Here is a 27,893-nt window from a genome sequence, read left to right on the forward strand (position 1 = left end):
CTAAACCTGAATAAATAGATGAAGTCAATTTCCCTCTCAAGCCTTAAGACAATATTCATCTACTAGTTGTACTAAATGTTTTTCCTTACACAGGAATATTTTTAACCAATTTTTTTTTAATGGAATTGTGGGACCGAAATCAATTTTAGTATTTTCAATTAGTCTCCCCGTCAAACAAATATTGAGCGACGTTTCCATAATAGCCCACTTCCGAGATATGAGGTACAAGGAAACGTGCTAAGTTAAATATATTTTTTATTCCTGTCACGAATCACTGAGCTTTATGCACGAAGCCTCACCTTGAATACTTGAATAATTGACAAGCGAAGCATATCTTGGAAGTGGGCTATTGGGTGGGTGACCTGTACAACGGCCTCTCGCTCATATCTACTGAGGGAGGGAGGGAGGGAGAGAGAGAGAGGGAGGGAGGGAGGGAGGGAGGGAGGGAGGGAGGGAGGGGGAGATAACCCTGTTTGCAGGGTAACTAAAGGATTGAAATGTAATTTAGTAAAGACGGACCAATACGAGTCTTAGTCTAATTATAGCGCAACGGCACCCGAAAATTTTAAAATTGTGACGTCTTGATTCTCCGAACTGTTTTGTTTTCCAAAACATAAATGCAGAATTCGAAATCAGTACAGAAACTGGAAGAACATTCGAATATTTATTAGTTCAAGCACTTGTTATCTGAAATAGTGTGCAAGGTTTTAATTGTCGTTTGACTTTCAAAATAATTTTGGATTTTTTCTTTTGAACTTTTGTGCACAGTTTTCAGTCCTACGAGAACCGATGTAGTAGAAGTATCGCTGTTACATCATTAACATGTGGTCTTTTCTCAATCTCATTTTCTCCACACAACTAATTTCAGATGTGTGGTGTTACGGCAGAACCGTTGTTCATTGTCCAGGACAATACTTCAATCTGCCAGCAATAGAAAGTATTGTCGTAATCTTTAGCACTGAGCCATATATAACATATCTAGCACTATTATTTATCTACTTTCATCCTTAGACAACTCTCACTAACTTTTCCTTTTTGCAGCTCCTTATATATCAGGGATTGGACTTGGGATCCCTGTGTATTAAAAGTGATGAGAGACACTAGGTACAAGAATTTTTTTTCAGCTCTCCTCTTCTTTAAGACTTTTACAACACAGGATTCCCATGAAGGAAAAAGCGAGGGTTGCTGAGAGAAGTGGCTATTCTATTCAACACCATCATATAATAGCACTATCACACCTCCCAGACCGTCATACTGGGGATCTCGAGATATAGATCATAGCTTATTTAAATTATTGGGAATAAATTCATTTGCATTGGTTTTTATCAATTGATATAACTCTGTTACCACAGAGACTAGTCGCTATCACTCCCTGATTCACTTAAATGTAAGTCTTGTGCTGGGGACAAAATCAAAACTCTGATCAGCATCGACATTATAACTACCAGCAACAGAATTGAAATATCTAATGCAATGATAAACATCATCATGATCATCACCACACAAAAATCATCCGGATCATATCTCACGATAATCAGCATCATTGATAGATGCATAAGCATCATTGATAGATGCATAAGCATCATAAGATAATGAAAGCAATGACCACCATCATTGCTATCATCAACACTATCAAAATTTATCATGATTATTTCCTCAATCATTAATTGTCATCCTCACCATCATCAGAAACAAATCAATATCATCATCATCATCATCATTATCCTAACTATCACCAGTAAAATCAATATCATCATCATCATCATCCACTATCAATATCATCATCATCATCCTCAACATCAACACTATCATCATCCACTATCAATATCATCATCATCATCCTCAACATCAACACTATCATCATCCACTATCATCATCATCATCAACACTATCATCATCCACAATCAATATCATCATCATCAACACTATCATCATCCACTATCAATATCATCATCATCATCCTCAACATCAACACTATCATCATCCACTATCAATATCATCATCCTCAACATCAACACTATAATCATCCACTATCAATATCATCATCATCATCCTCAACATCAACACTATAATCATCCACTATCAATATCATCATCATCATCCCCAACATCAACATCAACACTATCATCATCCATTATCATCATTCACTATCATCATCATCATCATCAACACTGTCATCATCGACTATCAATATCATCATCATCATCAACAACACTATCATCAGCTACTATCAATATCATCATCATCATCATCACCATCATTGATAAAATCAGCAGCAGCAAAATGCAATGCAATGACAGCCATCATGGCTATCATCATCTTTTTTTAAAAAGTCATCCTGATTATTTGATTAATTATGTTATCAGCAACATTATCTTCAATGTCATCACCAAAATCAACAATGGCGGCATCATTATCATCTTCACCATCATCAGCAAAATCAATATCATCACTTTCACCATTATCAGCATAAGCAGCATAAGGCATTGTGCAATGACCAACATCACTATTACAGTATTGACACCATCAAAAATCATCCTGACCATAGTCACATCAATCCCATCATCATTATTATCATTATTATTATTATTATTATTATTATTATCATCACATCAACAGTATGGCTTTATCAATGAAATAACATCCAGCTCAACTGTACTTACAAAGTTGATTAAATTCTGTTGGCTTTGGTTCTGAGTCAAGCTGCTGGGTAAAAAAACATTTGGAGTTCATAAACTCAGCTATGCAACAATACATTAATGGAAAAACAAGATTAACAGATAATTTTTTCCAGTGTATTAACAACAGACCAATTGCCCTATATCACTATGACTTTACAGCTTGTTTCAAAGTGAATCAGAATGTTGAAGAATAGTGATAATTTGGACTAATTTTACTTTGCAGTTCAACTGACAGCTCTAAGTGATATGTGAGGTTTTCAAACATTTTATAAACTGGTGTTTATTCTACAACATGTAGTTTTTGGTGGCTATCATTAGTTTTTGAAGTCTTAAGAAAATACAATTTTCAGCAGTTTTTTTCGAGTTGTTGCTGTTTTGTCCCCTTCCCACGACCATGAAATTCTTAACGTTAAAAACAAGATTGTTTTCATGTGACATCAAAGTGATATAGAGTAGCTCCAATAGTTATAAGGGACTGTTTATCTTAAACAGCATGAAATTGTGGCTTTTCATTTCCAATTTGGCTCACTTTCACTCAAAAACACACGTAATATACATGATTAAGTGGTGTGATCGTTTAATACCAACTCTATGGAGTTCTATGGAGATCTTGAAGTAAGTGAAATAGTTAAAAGAAAACAAATAACAACATTGAAAACCATGGAAAATAGGGTGTTCTATCTCTGTGAATATAACATTAATATTAATATTATTATTAATATTACATACACAATTGAGAATGCTGTTAAGTTGTTCCACATGTTTGTCATCAATTTTATCATCATCACCATCGTCCTCCTCATCGTCATCGTCATCATCATCATCGTTGTCATCATCATCATCATCGTCATTCTTGTCTTCATTTTCTGAGTCAGAAGAAGAGCTGTCACTAGATGAGGATGAATCTGCTGATTCTAATAATTCTGTATTCTCTGTAGGTTCAGTCTTTTGTATTGTTAAAGATTCCTGTAGAAAAAAATTATAGATCTTTAATTGCCCTATTTCACTATGACGTCACATCAAAACAATCTATTGTTTAAATGCAAAGGATCATGGTCGTAGGAGGGGGTCAAATCAACGCAAATTCACTGAAAATTGTTCTAAAACCCGTATCAATCCACGAAGAGAAGTAGAATAGCTACCAAACGCTCAGAACATTTTTTAGTACATATTAACACATATAATATCTGAAAACTAGGCCATTTTAGATTAAACTGTTTCACTAGGAGCAAATTTTGTTGAATTTTCTATTGGATTTGGCGATTCTATCCCCCACATAAACAAGCAGTGATGTCATAGTGAAATAGGGAAATTAACACATGGATATAAATATGGGAATGTAAAATCTTGAATGAATTTTTTCTGATAAATTGCTCACTCTCTTTTCTACAAACATTACCTGTACTTGTGATGAAGATAAAGATGGTTCTTGTTGATGATGTTTTTTAGTTTTAGTTGAATTTGATTTAATTTTTTTGGTTGTTTTGGTTTCGGGTAGAATACTGGTACTACTGGAGGCTTGTGCCTTGTTTAACTTCACTGGATTTGCAGATCTATGAAATTTGATTAGGAAAAACAGAAACTTGTTAGAGGTAAAAGTCCTGTCAAGGGAGTACCACAATAGATTACTTCAGTGACGGTGGTCATCTTTGGTCGTAAGATATAATGGGGCGTCCAGAAGGCAAATATAAAGCTAAATGTGAAGTTGATATTGTCGATCATTATTAAACAGCCAAAGACTGCACAGTGATCACCTTTATACACGAAAGAAAGACAAACACACAAAACTCTATAGTGAACAATTATTATTCCCTGAAGGTGAAGTGAATATCGGGGAATATTTACCGTCTTCAAGCAGCAAGGTAAATATTCTCTGATATTCACTGAAGCTGAGGCAAATAATCGTTTTAGTATAAATACACAGGCGATTCTTTCAACAACAAAAAGAAGAAGAAGACAAAAGACACATTTTTTCCGGTAACAGCAACAAAGCGGCTGGCCGCCATTTTGGATTATCGCTGGAGGTGATTATCGTGTGATAACCTGAGTATATCACCTGTGTATTTTTACTAAACTGTATTATTCAACATCTTTATTTTGTTTTGCCTCCTGGATGCCCAATAATGGCTTGTGATGCGATGGCTTTTGTACTGTCAAAGTACTGTTACAGTCCATTGAATGGGCAGGGTTATTGCTGGTTTTCAATCATTCCCAATAAAATGAAATAACAGACATGGCGGCCACTTTGGATGATATAACAAAAGAGAATAATGACGAATCTAATTCATCCAAGATGGCGGCTGTGAAAACCATCAATAAGGTTGGATATAAACTAAGGTAGCAGTTGGGGATTAGAGTGGCTCATAAATAATTAACTCAAGTATTTTGTTTTACCTGATTTTTTTCATCTGACTTGTTGATCCTATTCTTTCTAATGTGAATGTCTAGAGTAATGAAAGAAATGAAAAATAAAATCATTGAATAAATTATTCACAAAGGGCTCTGGTGCAGTTGTAATGCATTCAAGTCTCAAGTCTCTGTCCAGGTGATCTCGGGGAAGGTGCACAAAGAATAATATTGTTGTACTGTAGTTGATCAGGCAGTCCTACTTTCAGTTATTTATCTGCGAACAAAGAGCTACCATTTCATGATAATTTCATCAAAGAATTGAAACGATGATGCAACATTTGACCCATAGGTAGTCATTAAAAGTATACATAAATTTCTTAACGCATTGCGTTAGTCCATAAAGCACGCCATGTTTTTTTCATTATCATACACTAATTAGATTTGATGGGTCGCCTTTCTTGTGCCCAGACCCTTCTCACCAAAAAATCAAAGGCTCTGTTAACACACAAGCCGAAAGACCCAGATCCTAGGTCATCAGATATGCACATGCTCCAATTATTCTGACTTCCTGTATAAATTCAAGCCATTCTTTTTTCGAAAGAAAAACAATCAAGCTTGTTTATACATTGTACGTGGAACAGTTTATTTGTCTGTGATTAACATTTTGAAAAAAATGGGCAATTTAGCAAGACCCTCTGATGTATACGGTAAAGTATTCAAATTTCAACTGTTGATTGTAAAATCAGTGAACCTGAAACAGATGATTATGCAAAAAATGTAAACCAATCGAATTAACGGTCAATTTATTATCCGCAATAAGGGTAATATTCATCCTATAAATATTCATAGTAAGTCAGGCTCCATCTTTAAAGGAATTTAAATCTAGGTACTGGGGCTATTAAGCTTTATCGTGTTAGTTAGTTTTAAATTCAGTTTTAACCATTTGTAAAGTAGTAATTTTACAATAAATGTTTCTATATATTCATAGTTTCAATACTTTATTAGAATACTAGTTATTTACATATGTTTCGATATTTATTCATAGTTTTAATACTTTATTAGAATACTTTATTTATTTATTTAGACTATTTTTTACTATAGTTCTTATTATACACAACATCTTTGTAAATCAGTCATTACTGAAGGATTTCTGTGTCAAATAAATTTTTTTATTATTATTATTATTATTATTATTATTATTATTATTATTATTATTAAGAAGGCTTTGGGTACAAGAATGGATGGGTTGCCTGATCAAATTTCTTCCTGCAAGATGATGGCTAGTTTTTGGTGGGTTGTCAAAATGAGATCACCTGGATATCTAGAGTATCACTGGGATTGATTCCAGGACTCAGCATCACATGTATGTAGAGTTTGTTGGAAATCTCCCTTTATTCATGTTTGTTTCTGGTCTTTCCTCCCTCTGTAAAACCTGCCAACACATTTCTATCTGTGAGTTAGCTGTTCCCAGACTTAGATCAGCCTATAGGTTGTTTCAGATAAAATTGCTGGTACTGTAAGTTCATGTTTCAGCTGCATGTTTTTACAGCCATTCTCAATCACACATGCCGCTCTAGCAATTGTTTCTGTTGCAACGAAGAAGCTTTTGGTGGACGTTAATCAAGGCATTTCCATGACATTCTATAGGCACATGCCTTTATAGTTTTGTGTTTTCCGACAATGTTATGGAAACACCTTGTGATTGACACCCACCAAAACCTTCTTCGTCACGACAGAAAAAATTGCCAGAGGGCGCATGTGAGTGGCTGTAAGTGCCCCTTTTCAATGCGATTTTACCTTTTGGCTATCCTTTTATTTCTCTAGTTACCATGAATGCAGTGATGAGTTTTATCATTTCATAAATTCATTTCATAATAATTTAAACTACACTGTAGTCCTACCTGTGTCTTTTTGTCAATAATTAATAAAAATTCTTTAGGGCAAGGTCTCTTGGACCCTTTGTAAACTGTAGCTCCAGAATCCTATAAACAATACAAAATTAAATGCATTATTGAGTCTCCCAGGCCTTGATTCAAGGTCTTTCACTTGGTTCTCCAGTTTAATTCTTCCATCAAAAACCCCAACATAGACCACTTTCATAAATGGCTGCTGCTAATTTGCATAAACATTAAAAATCAATGTTTTTGGAGTGAAAACCATTTTAAATCATTTTACTTATTGATTTAGATAAGGCGTGTGAGTTTCTAATTAAAGTAAAAAATCCTTTACAAGATGTGAGCATTTGAAGTTCTGAAAATGCACCAAAAAAACGCCTCCAAGGCCTCCAGTGATATGTATATACAAAACTCTCCATTTTCTTTCTTTCATAACTTCTTTGGTATTCAGTCAAGTTTTACAAAATTTTCTGGAAATGGTTTTCATGAAGTATTTTCTCAAATAGCATTGATAGTTTCTGGTAAACAGGCTTCATTTTCTTTATCAGAAAAAACTGAATTATGAAAGTCGTCTATACCATATTCCAATTCAACCTCTGAGTTGGCTGTGCACAGATTTTGATTAACCCAGAGGTTGTTTCAGGGTATCGCTAAAATTTGAAGGTTTTTTTACATTTGTAGGACTTTATGTATATACCTGGATATGAGGGACTGTTATAGTAACTTCGCTTTTATCTCCCACAACAAGTTCACTTGCTTTTGTTGAATCAACTGATGCAGGCTTGAAATCATCTAATGAAAAAATAATAGAATTATCAAAATTGAATGCAATGTACCAGTGAGATTGACTGTCACTAACATTAAGATCCTCAGTATATTATGTTGTGCCGGATGTCATGGTTCAAGCCTTGGCAGGACCAACACTCAGGGTCTGAAAACAACTGAGGAGGTGCTGTCTTTGTAATTACATCTGCAAATAGTTAGATCTTCATGTGGCTTGGATGACCATGTTAATGGCAATCCTGCCATCCCTAATCAGCTAGCGATGCAATGTGATTGCATCAATGTCCAAGCATTGCCATCCACAATGACTATGAAAATGTCCAAACCACTTTTATGATTCTCTTTAGTGTTACTGTTGTTTGCATTACTACGCAGCCAATAGACTTCTGTCAATCATTCATGTTGATGCCATTTATACACGTTTGGATTAGTGAGTTGGCTTTTCTATCAAACTTTCTCAGTCAGATATCAGGAAGGAAAGTTCCTAAAGCAGTTGCAAAGAGTTTGAGTACACCAAGTAGAATGAGGTGTTTGATTGATAGCAGTCTATTGCAAACTACACAACGCGATTTGTGTTTGGGGTGGCCGCGTAGTAATGCAAACAGCTGTAATAATGTCATCTTTTCAGTCCCAAACATGCAGATGGATTGGGTAGCTAGTCACCCTATTTTATCTGGAAGTTTTTAAAAAATTATTGGAATGAATAAAAAATCTAAAGAAGAAGCTACATGTAAATACTGTATTTTAAGGGAGGGGGGAGGAAAAGAGGGGGGGTTGAGATTGGAAAATATAAGAGACTAGTATGGGAAAAGGGAAAAAGGGGGTGTCTGAAGAACCCCCTTACCTTCTCCACCCTCTCTGCGGCCACTGTAACAGCCAACCTCTTGAAATCATCCTGGGGTCCTTTAGTATTATTTCTTTCTTTATACCCATTTTAAATGTTTACACAGAATTCCTCACAGATGGTACTCGTATAAATGGGAAAATAGCTAATGAAGATAGAAGATATCTTCGATATCTGGTGTAAATAATGAATCATACCCCTGAGTTTACTTTTGAAATTTTCTAAAAATTAAATATTCTAAAGGGTTATGTAAACGAAAGAAAGTGAAATAAAACTATAAAATACTTCCCCGATGAAAAGGAAGGCTAAAAGCCGAACTAGGCCACAACAGCTGACACATAAAAGTTAAAAGTTAAAATTACTTTTAGGCAATAAATCATTATTTAATTAATTCATACCTAAAAACCTAAATAAATAATTATATAGAAAAAATAATTTGTAACTGATACACCTTATTTATGTGTATCCAAGATACAAATATTGTATTCCCATAACTATAAACTTAAAACCGAGCCAAAAAACAGTAAACAGCGCCCGCCACACAAGTCAAAAACATATGCTCGACGTTCCGGACAAAAGAATAAATTTTCCACTTCCCAGAAATACATTTTTGTACTCACATCTTATGGTATGAAAGGCATATTCCTGTTTTGCGTTTTGGTTAAGAGAGCTCCCTAAAATGAGCTCGTGTTCGCCTTCTGTGACAAAAGAAAACTTGCCCTCGGCGTCCGCCATTTTGTTTCTTCGACTCAAAAATTCGAAAAAACCATAACACGAGCCCGCGAAGTAAAACCGCTAGATTTGAGCACGCGCAATACGACCATGTAGGACAAATAATTCCCAAAATGGCGGACAATTTAAACTTCGAAATTTCAAATGTCTTGAAATTCTTTCTATAATATTCAATGTTTTAATATTTTGAAAGTCTAATGTTGAAGTCTTGAGGTGGGCTGCATGAGGTTGGTGTTTTAGGTGATTTAGAGGTAGAAATGAGTGAGTCAAATGATGGGACGACATCAGCCTACTTGGCCAGCTGGACAAAGTAAGCTTCAGAATTATTTTTATGAGGGAGGGGTAGATGAAAAATTGGTATAGGGGATGATTATTAGTAAATTTTATGCAGTCTGAAAAATTGTTTTTTTTTCATTATGCGAAAAGCATTTCCTGAGAACAAATTATATGAAATGCTTACTAGACTTCTTTTACTTCTTTACAAACCTGCAGCACATTAATGCAGAGAGTGTTGTAGCACTGAGCTGCATTTTTTTTTGAAAGAGAGCATAGTTTTTGAACCACTCAGAGTGTGTAGTCCAGGGCTTAAAATAACGGCCGCTTAGTAGCCTATCATGATGACTGGTTAAATTAGTTACTAGTAAAAGTAATCGGCAAGGCAAAGATTTGATCAGACAATTTGCAATTCTGGCTGGACATTGCGTGATGACCAGCCATTATTTTAAACCCTACAAGTGACATCAGGGCTAGCCTGAGTATCAGGCCTTCAAGGTGACTGGGAAGGAAGCGGAGCCTAGGGAGAGGGGAGCGAGGAGGGGAAGGCTCTCCTCTTCCCTATGTTCTCCTCCTCTCCCCAAGCAGAGCCTGCAGATACTCAGGTGTTACTGCAGAGCTTTACGGAAACCGGTAGGAGGTTTATATTCTTCACTTTTATGGTTGATTTAAGTAATGTTAAAAACAGCAAGGAAGAGATGAGGAGAGGTTTGTTTTGCCCCTTCAAATAACCCCTTGTGACTGACATAGACTGTTCAACAAAATTTTATTTTGATAACTTCAAGGAATGATAAAACCATAGAAGACTCTGATGATGTGCAAAGGAGCACACAATCAGATGAAGGGCATGTGTTACTAATCGAACCATTCTATGGTGGATCTCACAAGCAGCTGGTTGATCTGCTGGTCCAGAAAATACCTGGCTGTGTCAAATTCTGTCTGCCAGCAAAGAAATGGCATTGGAGAGTAAGGACGAGTGCCTTGTACTTTGCCCAATGTATATCTGAAGTGCATCAGTATCGGTAGGCTACAAACTAACTTACCACAAGATATGCAAGAAAACAGTGTTGCACACAGTGTTGTTAATTATCATTATTTAATGATGTAATTTACTATTTTATTGCAGCATTTTATTTTCCAGTTCTGTTTTGAACTTGGCGGAATTAATAGCCTTAAGACCAGACCTTACTGATCTCAAAAAAGTGCTGTATTTCCATGAAAATCAGTTAGTCTATCCTGTGAGAAAGCAGCAAGAGAGGGACTTCCAATATGGATATAACCAAATTATTTCCTGGTAAGACAATAAGATTTTTTATATACAAGATTTACATGCAATTCACTCATTGGGGAGTCAGGATAGCAAGGATGTAAAGATCGTGAGCTCACCTTATCTCACCTCTAGGTCCTGTCCTGCAGGGTTCAATACCCAGGTGTCCCATGTGAGCTGAGTTGGTTGCTTTTCTGGCTCCAGTTTTTTCTTCCTTTTTTCAAACTGTCAGTAACTAATTCAAACTGATTGGAGCTCTTCTCCAGGGTCATACATGGAGTGTGTAGTGGCTGCCAGAGGCACCTTCCCATTGCTTTCAGTTCGACTCTGTTGACCTGCATCAAAACAAGTATTGCTGGGGTGACTAGCTGTAACAAGTTTTTATATTGTCAGTGATTGCCTTTTTCCCCAAACTACCATCCATTTATGCATCCACTTATCCACCCACCCTTCCCATCCCATCTATCCATCCATCCATCAAACTTTCCATCCATCCATCAAACCTTCCATCCATCCATCAATCCATCCATCTATCCATACATCTGTCCATCCATCCGTCCATCCATCCATCCAACCATCCATCCATCAAACCTTCCATCCATCCATCCATCCATCAATCCATCCGTCCATCCATCCGTCCATTTAACCTACTAAAGTATCTTATTATTACCTGCTTCAGTTTAGTTGCAGATGTTGTTGTATTCAATTCTGAATTCAACATGAATTCATTCCTAACTTCTGTGGATTCATTCCTCAAACTTATTCCTGATCACAGACCAAAAGGAATTTCAGATCAAATCAAACCAAAATGCAGAGTCCTCTATTTCCCAATTCCTCAGATCACTGTAAGTTGAACTGAATATACTTTTTCAAAATAACTGATTTTTAATGCTGCACACTCTGATTGAATCTGATTGGTCAAAATGCTGGTCAAATTTTAGATCAAAGTACATTGTAATACCTACTAAACCCTCAATTAATATTATTTTTCATGCCACACATGCTCTAAATTTGAACTTTTATAGGGAAAACAAAGCAGTATTCATTGATTTGTGCACTTGTATTCAATTTTATGAAAGAGATATAAAACAATTTTCTGTTTTAGACATTCTAATCTAAACAATAATATTGGAATGCTGCTAAAATGCTTGAGAAGCTGGAAACCACTAACTATTAAGGGTTTGCTAGGCTTTTCTTGTGAACGATATTCAAATGTGACATGTTTAGATAGGGGCAGATCTAGGAGAGGGGTGCAGAGGGAGCGCACCCCCCAAAGATAAGCTGATATTTACCGCGTTTTTAGTGTTTGAGTTCGTAATCAAAGGGTGCACCCCACCTTAGAAAAAAATCCTGGATCTGCCCCTGTTAGATCAGAGTATGTAAGACAGATAACAGTTTTTTATATCTTAAATTTTTTACGAGTTAAGCACTTGAGTAAAATGAAATAACTAAGAACATACTATATTTTTGAAACCTACAGTGCAACACAAGGCTGTCAAGACCAAATGATCACCCACTTCATATTCTATGGGCTCATCGATGGTATAGTTATCAAATGAATATCCATTCAACATTATTATATACAGTGTACAGTATACTATAATTATTAATTATAGCCAAAAATTGTAATGAAAAAAAAATGAGTTGGTTATTACAAATATTGTGAACAAGTCAATTTTGACTAGCAGTCAAGCAGTTTTTATATGACTATGAAAAAGTCAGTGCTGTATGCATGCCTTGCCACAACCATGATGTTTTCTAGAACTTTGATTGGAGTTTTTTTTCTCTCACAATTTGTGCATGTGACCATGTCCACGCCATGTTCATGCTGCGTTTCAGGCATTTTATTGGATGAAGAGTGATTTTTTGCACAATGGTCTAACATAATTATGCTTGCCGTATCATGACCATGTTCATGCCGTGAGCTTTTCACAGTCAATGGAAATCTGCTCTAGTGAACACTTACTGCCACAAGACTATAAAAATAAGGACTGGCCAACAGATAATGCCTGGCCAAAAGTGTCAAAGAGAGTGCACAACTGCTATGCCGCACTTGGTTCCCTTCAAAACAAGAAAGAAAAACAATGGCAACAAAAAAATGTATTGTTTACTAGTATTATGTTATTAACTATTTAATGTTTCTGCATTTTTTTCCAGGGAACATGACAAGAACCCTGAATCATTCTTTGATGCTATTTTTCATTTGTTAGAGGAAAAACTTGATTTCAAAGTGTCAGTCATAGGAGAAACATTTTCGGAAGTCCCCAGTAAGTTTTGTGTTTGTAAATAATGAAAATATGTTTTTGCTAATATGATGGTCATGGGAAATAGTTATGGTTATTGAAGTGATATCGACAAAATGGATGGTAATGATGACAATTTTGACATAGGGATTGTTGCTATTTGAAGCTAGTAGTTGGAACAGGTAGTACAGCTTTTATTGTGCTCTTTGAGTGTTTTCATTACTGTGCAACACATCGTACTGTGAACACTTCTATGTACAAAGTTTTTGATTTATTTTTGACAACTTTTTGACAAGTTTTAGAATTGTACTCTATACCAATTATGTTTTAGCTTTTCACTTTGATGTTCCTATATTGTTATATCAATGTACAAACTCTACCTATCGAAACCTATAGGAGAAGCGCCAAAATGTAGAAGTGTTCAGAGCACAACGCATAGCAAAGTATAGGGTTGGGGATTGGAGAACTCTGGTAAATGAGCAAACTTTGTGATGATGATAATGATGATGATGATGATGATGATGAGTAATAATATTATTAATCCACAATGTGGCTCTTCCATGTTAATATGAACTTGATATAGCTATTCAAACTAGAAAACTTAGAAAAACTGTATAAATATTTATACAATTATATAGCTATAAGAAGCAGAAAAAGAATGAGTAGTTATTTATAAAGTTTAATATGTAAGAAAAAATATTAAATAATTATTATTAGGCATATTTGCTGAAGCAAAGACACGTCTAGGATACAAAGTCATAAACTGGGGGTATCAACAATCACGTGAAGACTATGAAGCTGTCCTAATGGATGCTGATCTTGCAGTCTCCACAGCTCGACATGAATTTTTTGGTGTCGCAATGTAAGCCATTTATTTATTTTATCCTTTCATTGGTCTTTCCCTTTACCTACTGAATCATCCATCTATTCTTTATATTTTTTCAATCCATCCTTCTATTCATTCCTTAGATTCATTTGTGTATCAATCCACCTAACCATGTATTATCCAGCCATTAGTCAACTACTCATCCCAGGGATGGTGGAACAGTTTTTAATGTGGGGGACGTTGCAGTCCTCCCTTCCCCTCCCTGTGGTGAACGTTTTTTCTTATTCCTAGGCAAAATAAAAATGTAATTCTCATTAAAAGCCCCCCCCCCAGTCCCCCTCTCCCATCTCCTCTGTCCATGCATGCATGCATGTATGCATCCATCCATCCATCCATCCAACTTTCCATCTTTCCATCCATATACATTTACTATAGATTTCTTTTGAATTCCTAATTATTAATTCATCATGTCAGGTTAGAGGCTGTACAGCTAGGCTGTTATCCTCTCTGCCCCAACAACCTGGCATACCCAGAGATATTTCCGGGTAAGTATATGCTGGTACCAGGATTTTCATTAAATTTTGAAATAAAAGGAAGATCATGCTAGTATAAGCCTGGGAATTTTGCTCAGTTACCAGAGCATTCTCCAATCTCTGATCCTTAATGAAAACCCTAAGGTATGCCTGATTCTTGAATCATATTTCAAGTCACTTTTTATCCTCACAGGAGGCTGAGGGGGATAAGACAAAGCAACCAATTCTAGAAGGTATTTTTGCAGCATTATTTTTCTCTCATTATTGACATTTCTTTTGCATTTGTCTAGATGTTTACCTCTACTCAACTCAACAACAGCTTGCTAAGAAGCTTCGCTACTTCTGTAAGAACCCTGGCTTTGTCAGGAACCATACGTTAAAGGTATTTAAATAAAGAATACTTCCATCCGTTCTATATTAGTTCTCACCAAACACAAATGTCAAAATGTGATCACTTTATGGCTCCATCATGACACATGGACACTCAAACTCTTACAGCCTGTTTCATGTTTCTTTGACCTAAATGACTTTAGACCTTCAGCAATGAGCCCAGTACATTCCTTGTCATTCTGATCACGAACAATAAATAGTCCTGTGACTCAACAGCCCACACCCATCATTGGAATTTACTTGGTCCTTTGCAAATTTGATTGATGGAGGCCAAAATGCCAGACAGTGAAAAAACATGAAATGGGCTGTAAGAAACTTGCATGAACTTGTAGATAAATTGAATCACCACAAAAGGCTTTGTGAAACTGAGGTTAGTCTGATGTCGGAGTAAGTGTAGTTACTCAGACGAAGGACTAACATCCGAAATGTCAGTTTCACAAAGCTTTTTTTAATTTATTAAAATTTATCAATTTATTCAATTTATCCACAAGTTCCTGCTGTTTTATTCAGAAACACTGATGCAGTCCACGCTAGTACTCTACTAGTTATCACCACTAATTGTAAGAAACTTGCTTTGAAGTATCCACTATTCTCACTTCTATACACTGATCACTGAAACAGGAGTATGTAAGGTACAAGAGAACTGTATGAAAGGTATCATTAGTCTATTGCCGATTAGCATAAAACTATACTAATAGTCTATCATAAATCCTACATTATGATTGGCTGAGCTACAGCATACTAGCAGTATATTACATAACAAAAAGATGCTGGTTTTGAAAATCAAAACGACCTCCAAAAAAAATATTCCAACTTAATTTCAAAATTGTTTGTATCCATTCATTTGACTGGTTAGTAGGTTTATACTAAAACAATTAGACCTCTCCCTCATGGTCTATGAGTCAGAAGCCCATTCAGCATTGGTCCCATCATCTCTCTCTCCTTATCTCAATCAGCATTCTAATATTGAAACTATATTAAATGTTGAGAAAAGTCAAAGCCTGGGGGGGGGGGGGGGTACTCCCATATATGAACTATACGGGGATGATCTGCTGAACAGGGTATGGTTTTTCAAGCTTCTTGTCATAAACAGGGTATGCAATTTCACTCAAGGTCCAAATTCTTCCTGAGTTTTTTGTCATATTTCAGGATTTCTACTTTCGTATTGACGGAAACTGGTTACCATGGTCGTAAAAAAATGATACGCGAGATGACATGATAATTGAAACAGGAACTCAGTGCAATTAATTATATCTTTTGTCATAAACAGGGCCTACAAATTTGATTTTCTTTTGACATAAACAGGGTACCCCTTTCAGAATCCCAGAGGAACACCCCTACCCAAATTCTGGCGGAGCACCCCCCCCCCCCCCCCTTGGGAGTCAAAGCTGGTCTACTCACATTAGGTAATTATATTAAATTACCCCCACCAACCCCTCCCTCCCACACACATGCACCACCATCACCTGCTTACTATGACACCGTCCGTAAAATGTTTTCCATTTCAGGTTGATGTCAGTCGTTTCAGCTGGGAGAATCTTGGCAAAGATTATCAGAATTTATTGAGTTAAACAGAATGTAGGCTGTGATTAAGCTACCAGACTGAAGGGGGGGGGGGTGGGTGGGGTCAAAAATATATCTAGCACTGACTGGTACTGCAAACCTGAGCAAATGAGATTGAAACCTTGGATTTTCTTGCTTAAATAGGCAACTGCCGACCCAGGGGCATTCATAATGCTTCTCACCTAGGAATCACATCCAGAAAGCCATGATAACATTCCGCGCATACTCGTTTCATGGCTGCTTTAGGGGTGAAAATAGAATGTACAGAATGCACTAGAACCATTTATTTTGTTAATGGCTGATACACATTTATCAAAACTGATTGTGGACATGTAGATGTGTATTTTAAAAAGCTTAGAAGAATTTAAGAAATTTGAAAAATGTTTGGAAAAACTCCCTTACTGACCATTCTAATTCCTAGACCCAGTGCATCAAATCCCTCATAGTTTAATTTCCATTGCTGGGGCAGTCCCAGGAATCCAAGAAAGGGGGATCAGTAAAATCTGATGTTAGATGAATCTCGCCGCCAACTAGGTCTCCCATAAGGGAATTCAGAAATGCTGTTTCCTGAGTCTTGGGGATATTTTGGAGAAACAAAAAGTAAAACTATGCATTGCAAACAAGATCCCAAACTAAAAGGGGGGTTGCTGCCCCATCAGCACTAATATAGAACTTTGAATACTAGCTTGTGATTCCCAAATAATGAACGTAATCGTATTGTTAAAAGTTTTATTAGCTTGTGATTGTGGAAAATAAAAGGAAAGTAATTGAAGAAATAGAAAACGCGCAAGTGTGCTGTGTGCAGTCATAAATCACACGGGGTTGCCAGAACACTACAATTCTCGATTGTTTAGCCAAATCCCAAACGGGATGGTTCGCCGATTTTTTCGAGCAGAGACTGGTATCTAGACACCAGCACGATTACTTCCGTTTTGTATATGATTGACAAGTAGCCTTCAAACATTTTGATTTTACATACCCTACCCCAGACTAAAACTAAGAATTGTACGCCCTATCCCAGACGAAATGACGGCTATTCAATTTATTCAAAAAATATTTAATAACGTTTTTATTGTTTTTGTGCCGGCAGAAAGCGTAGCCTATTCGCCAGACAAAAACTACCATATTGTTAACCCTATCCCAGACAAAGATGATACCCTATCCAAGACCAAATGTCAAAAAATGAAACCCTACCCCAGACCCAAAAGCCGAAAAACCATACCGTTTTGAATACTAGCCGCCATGGCGCAAAGGATTATGGGGATGTGAAAGTGAAGATATTAGTACAGTATCAAAAACTTAGCACCAACGACACGTCGGCAAGCAACTGTTCATTTATAAAGAAGCAGTAGTTATCAAGGTAAGTGTTATTTTCGTGCCACATCAAATAGACCACACCATGAAGGCATAGCAGTATTTGGTATAACAAGAAATAATACGTGTCTTGAATAATTATTTTGTGTTAGTGGCTGAGATATTTTAGGGACCATTCATTATTTATGCCAGGGAGGGGGCTGGCAAGAATTGGGAGGGGGTAACGATAAATTCAGAGGACTCAAGAGGGGGGTCAGCAGAAATATGGCAGCAAATTTGAGAGGTCATCTAGTTTTTGTTGTCAGCATAATATTAATAAAAAAGTTTAGTAAAAGGAAACAATCACTTTCTTTAGTAGAAATCTTAACTATATTAGCTTATACTAAGTACACATAAATACAATTTTTAATCAGTAGTAAATCATAAATCAATAGTATAAGCTCAGTCAAATACTTCTGACTGTTCGTATGCCGGCGTAGAATGGTTAGAAATATAAAAATTGTTCATTGTATCTTGATTGCGACGGCCGAATATTTCGTCTAGATCGACGTGGAATAACGTCGATAACTTGCTGAAAGCCTTCCTCATCGTTGCTATTGCTTTCTATAGAGTCCTCACTACTTTGATATGCAATCACAAGGTCATCCTCATCACTGTCACTCTCTTCACTACTGCTTCTTGATGATTCAGTGTCTTTGGGATCTTTCTCAGGCAGAGTACCAGTGTGATTGTCTAGTCCTACTCCTCCGGCACTGCAGACGTGTGCTAAAACCCTTCGAACTTTATCGGGTTTTTTTCCTCTAAGTGAGAGATTAAAGTGCTTTAAATATTTTTCTAGCTCTTTGACTTTTAATTTTTGGATTGCCCCAGTCTTAACGAGAACGTCCCAATCATATTCCTCAAAATGCTTCTGCTCCCTCTTCTGACGCTGCTCTTTCCTGTCATTTTCTCGGATATTCTTTGTTCTTGCTAAAATAGCTAGATGAAGTAAATAATCCTCTACTAATTGCTTTTCCACAATATATTTGCTAGAAAACAGCGATATTGCTTCTTCGTCACCAAGTTTTAATGTGCCATCCTTGAATGCTGCTTTGATGTTGTGCCTAGGTTGCCAGTCATCTGGAGGGCGAGATTCATCATCATGATTGTTATTACCATAAGAGTCGAACACATCTTTGTAGTGAAACGTAGGTAATTTGGATGTGTCTGGCACTGGTCTAGGAATGCGACGCATTGTAGGACTAATCCATTCTCTTTCCTTGCATTCTTTACATGGTTCTCCATCGGAAGAAGTTTTTGAACAGTCACCTTTGAGAAACTCAAGGTAGAGTTCACCTTGCTGGTAATGTTTGTCGCGAAAATCAATTATTTTCTTAATGTACGCAGCACCTGGTACTTCCTTTTTCTGCTCATTACTCTTTGAAGAATATTCTTTTAAAAAAAGCTTGGTTGAAAAATAACCCCTCTTCTTCAAACAGGCAAAGAAAATTAAGCAGAACAAGAAAAAAGCAGAAAGAAGAAAGGCAAAGCGGCTAGAAAACTCCATATTATTTTTGAAGTCAAAACTTATTAAAGCGAATTCATTAGACAAGTTAGATGACTGCATCACAAAGGATATGCTGCAGATTGAACAATTAGAGACATTAAGAAGAGATAGACACCAAAAAGCATTAACTAAGTTACTTGAAAATTATAATTGGCATGCTGATGCAAGGAAGTGTATTATGGTTAAGCTTACTGAGTGGGCTTTGATAGACAAAGAAAAAGAGTCAAAAGAAGAAGAGGAGGAAGAAGAAGATGAGCTTGAGGAAGACAAGGAGGAGCTTGAGGAAGAGGAGGATGAGCTTGAAGAAGAAGAAGGAGGAGCTTGAGGAAGAGGAGGAGGATCTTGGAGAAGAGAAAGGAGTTTTATTTGTTACTAAACCAATTCATTTCATTTGTTATTTAAAAGAACTGTTGATTGAGCTATTTAAATAGAAGAATGTTGATGAAAACTTGTACTTTAGTTAATATTTAATATTTAAGGGAAGGAGGGGGGCTATGTAGATTTCCAATAACCTCTGTAGGGGTCACGAGCTTTTTTCATTACACTATATTGGGGCTGGGAATTTTTTTTTTTTTTATTATTTCAAAATATTGCCAGCCCCCTCCCTGGCATAAATAATGAATGGTCCCTTACCTTTTCATCATTACTTGCTCAAACCTACGTCATCGAAAACCACTTCCAAATACTTATATACGACACAACCTCCACAGACTGAAAGAGCAACTAAAACTGTATGTCTCAGCCAAAATTCTAGCTAAAAGAAGTTTTAGATGCGGAGATACGAGCGACTGATTATACCCATTTTTTTTTTTTTTGAAGTGCATTCCGGGGATCCGGGGCCGCCATGTGTTCTTGAGGAGCACAAAGATGGCGACCAAATCACGAAAGTTGAAAATCATGTTTTTATTGCACCCACTTCAATATTTTAATAATCATCATCATCGAAATAAAGTTAACGATCATTTACTAAAATGAAAACGTATTATTTCAATCAAATTGTAATATTTCTAATGCTTTGAGAATGCGTGGCAATGATTGCGTTACAGAGTCTGACTGGTAATAAATCTAAAACCAAACATCGAAAATACAAGATTATTTTGGCACAGCTTTTCTCATAACGGCGTAAACAAAATATTCATCACGAAGTCTGTTGCTCTACCAACTGAAATAAGAGGAAAATAGACAGAAAACACACTTTTGTTATAGCATTTCGAACGAACGTGACAATGTCTGCACTCGGACTCGGTGTTATATGTGAGAAGAGTTTCCAGTTGGTTATATCCTGTGCTTCAAGGGTTTCTCCGGTTTCCCCCATAAAATCCAATTCGATTATGGAACGAGGGCCACAGGTTACCCTCGTTAAAACAAGAACGTTTTTTAAAAGGAATTCTTCGGAATTCGATTTGTATTAACAAGCTAAGTATTAGAGCTAAAAGAAACCCGAACGATAAAGCACCATAAGACAAGCGCGCGATACGAATTTAGTATAATCTTTATTAGTACAAGAGATACAAATACGCCCGTCTGAAGTAAAATATTCCAAACGTCATCAACAGCCGTTTATAGTGTTGTCACGCAACGCTCCCTCAATAATACATAGTAGTAGACAAAAATTCCATTGTTTTCTTATTTGTTTTACTTGGATTGTTTTACGTAGGAGTGAAAGCATTTTAGAGCTAAATGAAATAAAAAGAAAATAAAACGATAATAATAGTGAAAATAATGGTAGGAAAAATAATATAAAAAATAAAAAGTGAATGGTGATAAGAAGGTATCAAGGGAATATGCGGTGCTAAGATACACTTTTCCAAGGGGAGGGAGGGGGAAAAGGAGGAAAAGAGAGCCTGACTCCAATGCTATTCAGAATTCGTTCTGCCAAGGGCACTAGGACACCGAACGTGGTTGGATTTCTATAGTTTTTTTTGGGTTCATGCATTTCTGCAATCTTAAATATTCAACTTTTCCTCTCATTTTCACTTCAGATGTCTTCTTTTGATGGTTATTCTCGGCTGAAAAACATCAGCCCTACTACCACTGATGAGGAAATTAAGAACCTCTATGACAAATGGGCAAACAACTTCCAGGAGGTATTTATCTTTGAATTGGGGACTTACACTTTAGAGGTCACACGACTCCACCCTGTTATACCAAGAAGTCGTCTCAAAATGAACCTTAGAAATAGATAGAACACTTCAAAATTAGTGAGACGACGATGTGCACTGCTATAATTTCATCACCTTACACCAATGCAACACAGAAGGTTTGATTCCTGGGCTCAGTATTTCAGTATAATTGTTTGTTGGTTCTCTTCTGTGCTACGTGGATTTTCTACAGGTTCTCCACTTTGCCTCCCTCTTTTAAAATCAACATCTGAATTTTAATATTCGCTCTTTAGGCTTTAACCGAGTTTGGAGCCTAGCTCTGTTGTGATTATCCCAGGCTGTGACACATCAGCCACTTAAGTTTAATAGAAATGGTAACCAGTCGTTTCGCACAATTGCCTTTTCGCACGAACCCGTTCGCACAACTATGACCAAGTGTCGTTTAGCACAACTTTAAAATACAGTATATGGTCACTAAGAAGTCGTGAAAATATATTTCCTCTGTTCCTGTAGATGGGTTTTCATCCCCAATAATTATGTTTCAAGACTTTATTAGCATCCGAGTTGATCGAAAATTGCACGAAACGAACAGTGCCATTGCTTCCAGTGTGCCAAAGTGTAATCTTTCCTTGACTTGCCAACTAATCGCCATTAAACTTTTTGTTTATTTATTTGCTTGTCGAAAGCTTGAGAATCTCAAGGTGAAAGAGAGTCAGGCTAACGAACTGTTACAAGTGTGAAAATAATAGTTTTACGACTAGTCAACGATGAAATCGACAACTAGCTACCACGTACTTTCCCTACCGTCGGTTCGCTACAGAGTCCGCTAACATCTTGAAGTCCTTTCGCTACCATTGGAAATTACCAAAACAAAACTTCGATTTGTTAAAAAAACATAGTCTCTTGAAAGACATTTGTATATGATTTTGAAGCATATTTGGAGCGATCATTTCACGATACGATCAGTGAAAGTGGAGGTCTAAACGCGACCGAACAGCGTTCACTTAGCTACCATATCGAGTCCGTTTCTACCAACTTATGACTCGGATGACTTTATTTTCCCATACTCTAATCTATAAAATGTGTGTTTTGGGTAGCTTTATCATTCTTTATCATTGTTTACTTGCCAAAGTTCGAGGGAAAAAAACCTTATACGCGAAACATCGATCCACCAAGCGACGCCATATTCGCGGTGTCGGACAAACGCAGACCGCAGACTGCAGACTAGATATATTTAATAATAATTATCGTTTTGAATTTGTATCAATTTGTATTGTATTTTTTCCCCTTACAAACCAATTATATTGCAAATTATATAATAAAAATATAAAAGTATATAAAGGTACCGAACTATTTGTGTGATTGAACACTGTCGCCACTGTTGTCTCGTTCATTACTTGGATTTGCCCACAGGGAGCCCGGCTTGGTGATGCTAAATCGGTAAAACGATCACGTTTCATATGTTGATGACATTGCATAATAATCGTAACTCAATACATTTTGCCAGGCAAATCCAAGTATAGAAAATAATCACCAAGACTATGAACATGTACTATATAAAGGTGTATTCTTAGGAAAAGCAAAGAGATAGTATATTGCTTTTCGTTGACAATTCGTACGGTCAATTACAATAATTATTATCTTTCTTAATGACATGACCTTTAAAAGGTCAATTGAAATTTATATGGTAAAACCACAGGTAGCCCAAGCTTGGTTTCTGTGGTGTCATGTTATAAGGAAATGTATGGGGAATCATCAAAAATTTCAATAAAATCATCAAAACGTGAAATAAAGCCTCGAAATTTTACCCTATCATTGAGAAATAGCACTTCTTTCGCTCTGCGTGGTTATTTTTTGAATTTAGCCCGTTTTAAGGATTTTTTCCCCCACCAGTAAGAAATAAGAGAAGGTTGGAAACTCGGGATCCAAAAGCGAGCCATCACGAGTCTTTGAAACCTCGTACGTCTTCGAATTTTCTTTCCAGCGCCAAATTTTAGTAATGACCCTTCTCTCACATCCCTATAGAACCGAGAAAGTCGCATTAGAGATTAGTCTTCGCGTCTTTAAGCCATGAAATTTGCCTGTATTCACATACTACCTCGCTTGTTCGGACCCGTACTTGGAGCTCACTGTACACCAGTTCAACGGATTTCTTTCGGCAGCCGACCCGAGGTCACGCCGGAAGTCTTCGTATCGTAAATGCGGATTGGATTTGGATATAGTCTTTCTTCGAAATTATAAGTTAAATACTTTTGTATCTTAGGCTGTTAAAAAATACACTCACCATAATTTTCGAAATTATAAGTTAAATACTTTCGTATCTTAGGCCGTTAAAAAATACACTCACCATAATTTTCGAAATCATAAGTTAAATACTTTTGTATCTTAGGCCGTTAAAAAATACACTCACCATAATTTCGAAGAAATACGATATCCAAATCGAATCCGCATTTACGATACGAAGACTTCCGGCGTGACCTCGGGTCGGTTGCCGAAAGAAATCCGTTGAACTGGTGTACAGTGAGCTCCAAGTACGGGTCAGAACAAGCGAGGTAGTATGTGAATACAGGCAAATTTCATGGCTTAAAGACGCGAAGACTAATCTCTAATGCGACTTTCTTGGTTCTATAGGGATGTGAGAGAAGGGTCATTACTAAAATTTGGCGCTGGAAAGAAAATTCGAAGACGTACGAGGTTTCAAAGACTCGTGATGGCTCGCTTTTGGATCCCGAGTTTCCAACCTTCTCTTATTTCTTACTGGTGGGGGAAAAAATCCTTAAAACGGGCTAAATTCAAAAAATAACCACGCAGAGCGAAAGAAGTGCTATTTCTCAATGATAGGGTAAAATTTCGAGGCTTTATTTCAAGTTTTGATGATTTTATTGAAATTTTTGATGATTCCCCATACATTTCCTTATAACAGAACACCACAGAAACCAAGCTTGGGCTACCTGTGGTAAAACAAATCCTACCACACAAACCAGACCCATTACCTGCATACAAGCACCGGAAGTCACCACATAACAATGGCTAAATCATAAGCCATATCGCCAGGCAAAGAAGAAAATATATAAACATCTTTACTAGTATATAGAACATGATATAATGAACATGTATTTTAGAGATGTATACTTACGACTATTTTCATTGTAACGCGCTGAACGAGACAACAGTGGCGACAGTGTTCAATCACACAAATAGTTCGGTACCTTTATATACTTTTATATCTTTATTATATAATTTGCAATATAATAGGTTTGTAAGGGGAAAAAAATACAATACAAAAGTGATACAAATTCAAAACGATAATTATTATCAAATATATCTAGTCTGCAGTCTGCGGTCTGCGTTTGTCCGACACCGACATATTCGTGTAATCAACAAGCTTCCTAGTCGTTTAACTGACTCTTTCTTTTCTTGAAATCCATTACACTTTATTATTTGCACTAAAAAACTAAGACGAAATGATCTATTGCCTTTATCTGGAATAAATTTGAGGTCATTATCTGAATGTAAACACCAAAAACTTAACGATTGAGTGGAAAAATCGAGCGCAGTTTACGGTGTTTCATAGAGTCTTTTCGCTACAAATAAGTCTGATTGTAGAGTAGTTTGTTGAAAACATTACAATATCCTTTTTGTAGATGTCGGATTCAGCAACACACGACATCTCTCATCTCAAAGCACCATATCTTTTCCTTTAACTTTATTAGTGAAAAGAATGAAGCCTAATAGATTCTAGATGTCCTAGACATTCGATTTTTCGATGAAGAAGAAGGATATTATAATGTTTTCAACAAACTACTTTACGGAGACTAAAAACGTATTAGTAGCGAAAAGACCCCGGCCTATGAAACACCGTAAACTGAGTTCGATTGTTCCACTCAATCGCTAAGTTTTTGGCGTTTACATTCAGATGATGACCTCAAATTTATTCCAAAAAAGCAATAGATCATTTCGTCTTACTTTTTTAGTGCAAATAATAAAGTCAAAAATAAAGTGTAGTGCTTAGAAGTAGAATTTGAATGTTCACATAAGAAGAGGGAGCGATCTTTCAACGGAAACGCACGAAGTGAGGTCGTTCTATTAAACACTATCGAAACAAGCACTTAAAACGCATGTTATTATTAATTTTATCAAATATATAAGTTGTTTTTCAAAGAAATATACTTCTAAAGATTAGAGAAGTAATTTTGATTTCATATATATAGTTATGTAAAAGTTGTGCTAAACGACTCTTGGAATTGTGCGAACAGGTGATAGTTGTGCGAACGGGTTCGTGCGAAAAGGCAATTGTGCGAAACGACTGGTAACCATAGAAACAACTAGGTCTTTTCTTACTTTTGTAGGATTCAGCGACCTTTGGTTATATGGTCCATAAACCATGTTCAGAATTCTTCGAAGCTGAAATGGAGCGCCTCTTCCAGGATGGAAGGTTCAATCAAAAAATCCTGGATGCTGGGGCGGGGACAGGTTATCTAGGACAGCACCTGAAAGATCTAGGGTACACTGACATTGATGGGCTGGACATATCTCAAGAAATGCTGAACATTGCACTTAAAAAAGGAATTTACAAGAATCTGATCTGTGCACCAATCAGTGAGAAGAAGATAGATCAGATCCAGACAGGTCAATATGATGCACTAGTTTCTTCTGGTACGATCACTGTTGCACATGTCAAACCTCCTGCACTAGATGAGATTGTGCGACTTGTTAAACCAGGTAAATCTCATTTGTTAAAGTTTTCAGAATAGGGTGCCAGAAAGTAAAAAAACAACAACAATGCACAAGATTATAATCCTCCCAATTGGCCCGCTTACCTAGTTTGTACAATGTCCAGAAGTATGGTAATGCTATATTTGCTTGGTGAATAAACAAGGAATATATAGTAATATCATAGACTGTGTTGACCGCATTCCCCAAAAGGAATTATGAATTATCATTTTCGGTTAGCATTTTTGGAGCAGGGGGTGAATACAATGTAGGCAACAGACCTATCTATCCCGAATCCGTTTGAGTGACCACGAAACAATGGTTTGGAGTCGAGACTGAACTTGATTCTTTTATTCATCAAGTTCAACCTCGACTTGAAACCATTGTTTCGTGACCAGTCAAGCGAATTCGGGATAGGTCTATTGAAATGGAATTCTGCCTGATGAATTTGACTAGCATTTACAATCAATTTAAAGATGGAAGAATTCATATTTCATTGGCTCTCTTGCCATGATCATGAAAATGAATCAAAATACATTGTTGAATCCTCAATTCTGATTGGTTGTCCTTGAGTTTATTCTAAAGGTAAACTCAGCTGGTTCTGAAAGAAATGATGCCTCCCACTCCCCTCCTCTCCTTATCTCCTTCTTCCTGCCCTGTCCTCTTGAAGCATACGAAATTCGTATTTATTTTTCAGGTGGTATCATTTGCTTCACTATTCGCCAAGATGCTTATGATACTGAGAGCATGGGCTACAAGAAAAAGATTGACGAACTAGCCTCAGCAAAGAAATGGGAAATGCTCAACAAAAAAAGCGTTCCTTACCATGATCAGTCTGGTATCGATTCAGAACTGCAGTCTGGTACTGTGTTTAGTTTCAGAGTTTTGTGATGATTCATAATATAATGTTCCCTGCTAGCAGAGTCTCTCTTCTCTTTCTCTCCCTTCGTTCAGGCGGGGAGGAAGGAGACTCTGCCGATGTAGAGCGTTTCCTTTGATACACCGCCGTCCACGATTGTGGACGAACAAAACCAGTTTTAAAACCGGTTTTTTACCGATTACATGTAGCGCGCATGAGCAAATGTAAGACACCGTGGCGCCAAACATTGTTTGACGAGAGCGGCTGTCAAAATCATGACAGCGTTGCTAAGTTATGCCACGCATGCGCGACAGAAATAACGTCCTACATCGGCAGAGTCTATTTTTCTCTCTCAACCAAAACAAAAGGAAAATAGGCTCTGCTAGAAGGGAAAATATAATGCAAACTATACTTTTGATATTATGCACAGACATGGCGAGTATGACACTAAAGAAAAACGTTTGCGCATGCGTGCATTTCATCACGTTTTCTAAGAATTTTGAAGATTTTGACTGAGAAAATAAATCTTTGTTTTCCCCAAGTATACAAAAAAGTTCGAGAGTACACTTTTGTCAGATCAAGATACTGTATTAACAAACACAATATGAAAGAATTAGCCTTAGTTTCAAGCATGGACACTAAGCTTTGGCATTTTGTGAAATCCAATTTATCAGGCATGTTTACACTATGTTTTGACTAATTTGCATACGGATTTATACAGATTCAAAGAATGCGCAGGCGTTTTTCACTTGAGTCGGCAAGCATATGTATCAATGATAAAATCAAATAAAAAGTTGCATTGGCTTTGAACAAAATTGATTGATATGCATTGGGTCTTGTACTAGACACTACTGAGAAGATGTGTGCGGGTCCCTGATACTTCTTGAACAGGGGTTCCACCTAACCTACACAACCCGCAGTATACGCATGTCGTGCGTTTAGATGACATACTCGCAATAATCTTGACTGGTAAGATTACC

The 27,893-nt window shown here is 36.7% G+C and overlaps 3 protein-coding genes and 1 long non-coding RNA gene across 5 annotated transcripts; 2 read left to right on the forward strand and 2 right to left on the reverse strand.

Annotated features, from left to right (window-relative positions):
• Positions 1-651: 651 nt before the first annotated feature.
• On the reverse strand, positions 652-9,312 carry LOC148912375 (uncharacterized). Of its 2 annotated transcripts, none has more exons than XM_089027134.1 (8): positions 9,173-9,312; positions 7,623-7,717; positions 6,932-7,012; positions 5,076-5,125; positions 4,081-4,234; positions 3,411-3,647; positions 2,664-2,703; positions 652-1,399 (listed from the first exon to the last, which is right to left on the reverse strand). In XM_089027134.1, the coding sequence occupies exons 1-8, from the start codon at positions 9,285-9,287 to the stop codon at positions 1,356-1,358; spliced, it is 816 nt and encodes a 271-aa protein (XP_088883260.1). In that variant the 5' UTR covers positions 9,288-9,312; the 3' UTR covers positions 652-1,355. The 2 variants fall into 2 exon arrangements, with proteins under 2 accessions (XP_088883260.1, XP_088883259.1); XM_089027133.1 differs by having other exon boundaries at positions 2,664-2,706.
• Positions 9,313-9,408: 96 nt separating this feature from the next.
• LOC116287983 (tRNA-queuosine alpha-mannosyltransferase) lies at positions 9,409-16,426 on the forward strand. Its single transcript, XM_089027128.1, has 10 exons — positions 9,409-9,594; positions 10,343-10,579; positions 10,684-10,851; positions 11,504-11,669; positions 12,305-12,366; positions 12,982-13,091; positions 13,785-13,929; positions 14,368-14,438; positions 14,717-14,808; positions 16,325-16,426. The coding sequence occupies exons 1-10, from the start codon at positions 9,542-9,544 to the stop codon at positions 16,385-16,387; spliced, it is 1,167 nt and encodes a 388-aa protein (XP_088883254.1). The 5' UTR covers positions 9,409-9,541; the 3' UTR covers positions 16,388-16,426.
• On the reverse strand, positions 11,016-12,962 carry LOC148912376 (uncharacterized). Its single transcript, XR_016119244.1, has 3 exons — positions 12,791-12,962; positions 11,495-11,589; positions 11,016-11,159 (listed from the first exon to the last, which is right to left on the reverse strand). It is a non-coding gene; the product is annotated as an uncharacterized LOC148912376 (long non-coding RNA).
• A 1,247-nt stretch (positions 16,427-17,673) lies between the features above and the next one.
• Positions 17,674-27,711, forward strand: LOC116301147 (methyltransferase-like protein 27). Its single transcript, XM_089027140.1, has 4 exons — positions 17,674-17,739; positions 21,222-21,326; positions 25,691-26,063; positions 26,752-27,711. Exons 2-4 carry the CDS (start codon positions 21,222-21,224, stop codon positions 26,943-26,945), a joined length of 672 nt encoding a protein of 223 aa, XP_088883266.1. The 5' UTR covers positions 17,674-17,739; the 3' UTR covers positions 26,946-27,711.
• Positions 27,712-27,893: the final 182 nt, after the last annotated feature.

Source organism: Actinia tenebrosa, unplaced genomic scaffold (genome assembly GCF_029948245.1).
Source record: "Actinia tenebrosa isolate PJP-AT-01 unplaced genomic scaffold, QUT_ActTen_1.0 PGA_scaffold11__36_contigs__length_13525064, whole genome shotgun sequence".
Lineage (NCBI taxonomy): Eukaryota > Metazoa > Cnidaria > Anthozoa > Actiniaria > Actiniidae > Actinia > Actinia tenebrosa.

Bases quoted from the DNA above. Each gene is read 5' to 3' on its own strand.
- LOC116301147 (XM_089027140.1), top strand. From the start codon at position 21,222: ATGTCTTCTTTTGATGGTTATTCTCGGCTGAAAAACATCAGCCCTACT. The intron at 21,327-25,690 runs GTATTTATCTTT...TTACTTTTGTAG, and splicing joins GGGCAAACAACTTCCAGGAG to GATTCAGCGACCTTTGGTTA. The intron at 26,064-26,751 runs GTAAATCTCATT...TTTATTTTTCAG, and splicing joins TGTGCGACTTGTTAAACCAG to GTGGTATCATTTGCTTCACT.
- LOC116287983 (XM_089027128.1), top strand. From the start codon at position 9,542: ATGAGTGAGTCAAATGATGGGACGACATCAGCCTACTTGGCCAGCTGG. The intron at 10,852-11,503 runs GTAAGACAATAA...TACCTGCTTCAG, and splicing joins TATAACCAAATTATTTCCTG to TTTAGTTGCAGATGTTGTTG. The intron at 14,439-14,716 runs GTAAGTATATGC...GCATTTGTCTAG, and splicing joins ATACCCAGAGATATTTCCGG to ATGTTTACCTCTACTCAACT.
- LOC148912375 (XM_089027133.1), bottom strand. From the start codon at position 9,287: ATGGCGGACGCCGAGGGCAAGTTTTCTTTTGTCACAGAAGGCGAACAC. The intron at 4,235-5,075 runs GTAAAACAAAAT...CAAATTTCATAG, and splicing joins AGTCAGATGAAAAAAATCAG to ATCTGCAAATCCAGTGAAGT. The intron at 2,707-3,410 runs GTATGTAATATT...TTTTTTACCCAG, and splicing joins TTAACAGCATTCTCAATTGT to CAGCTTGACTCAGAACCAAA.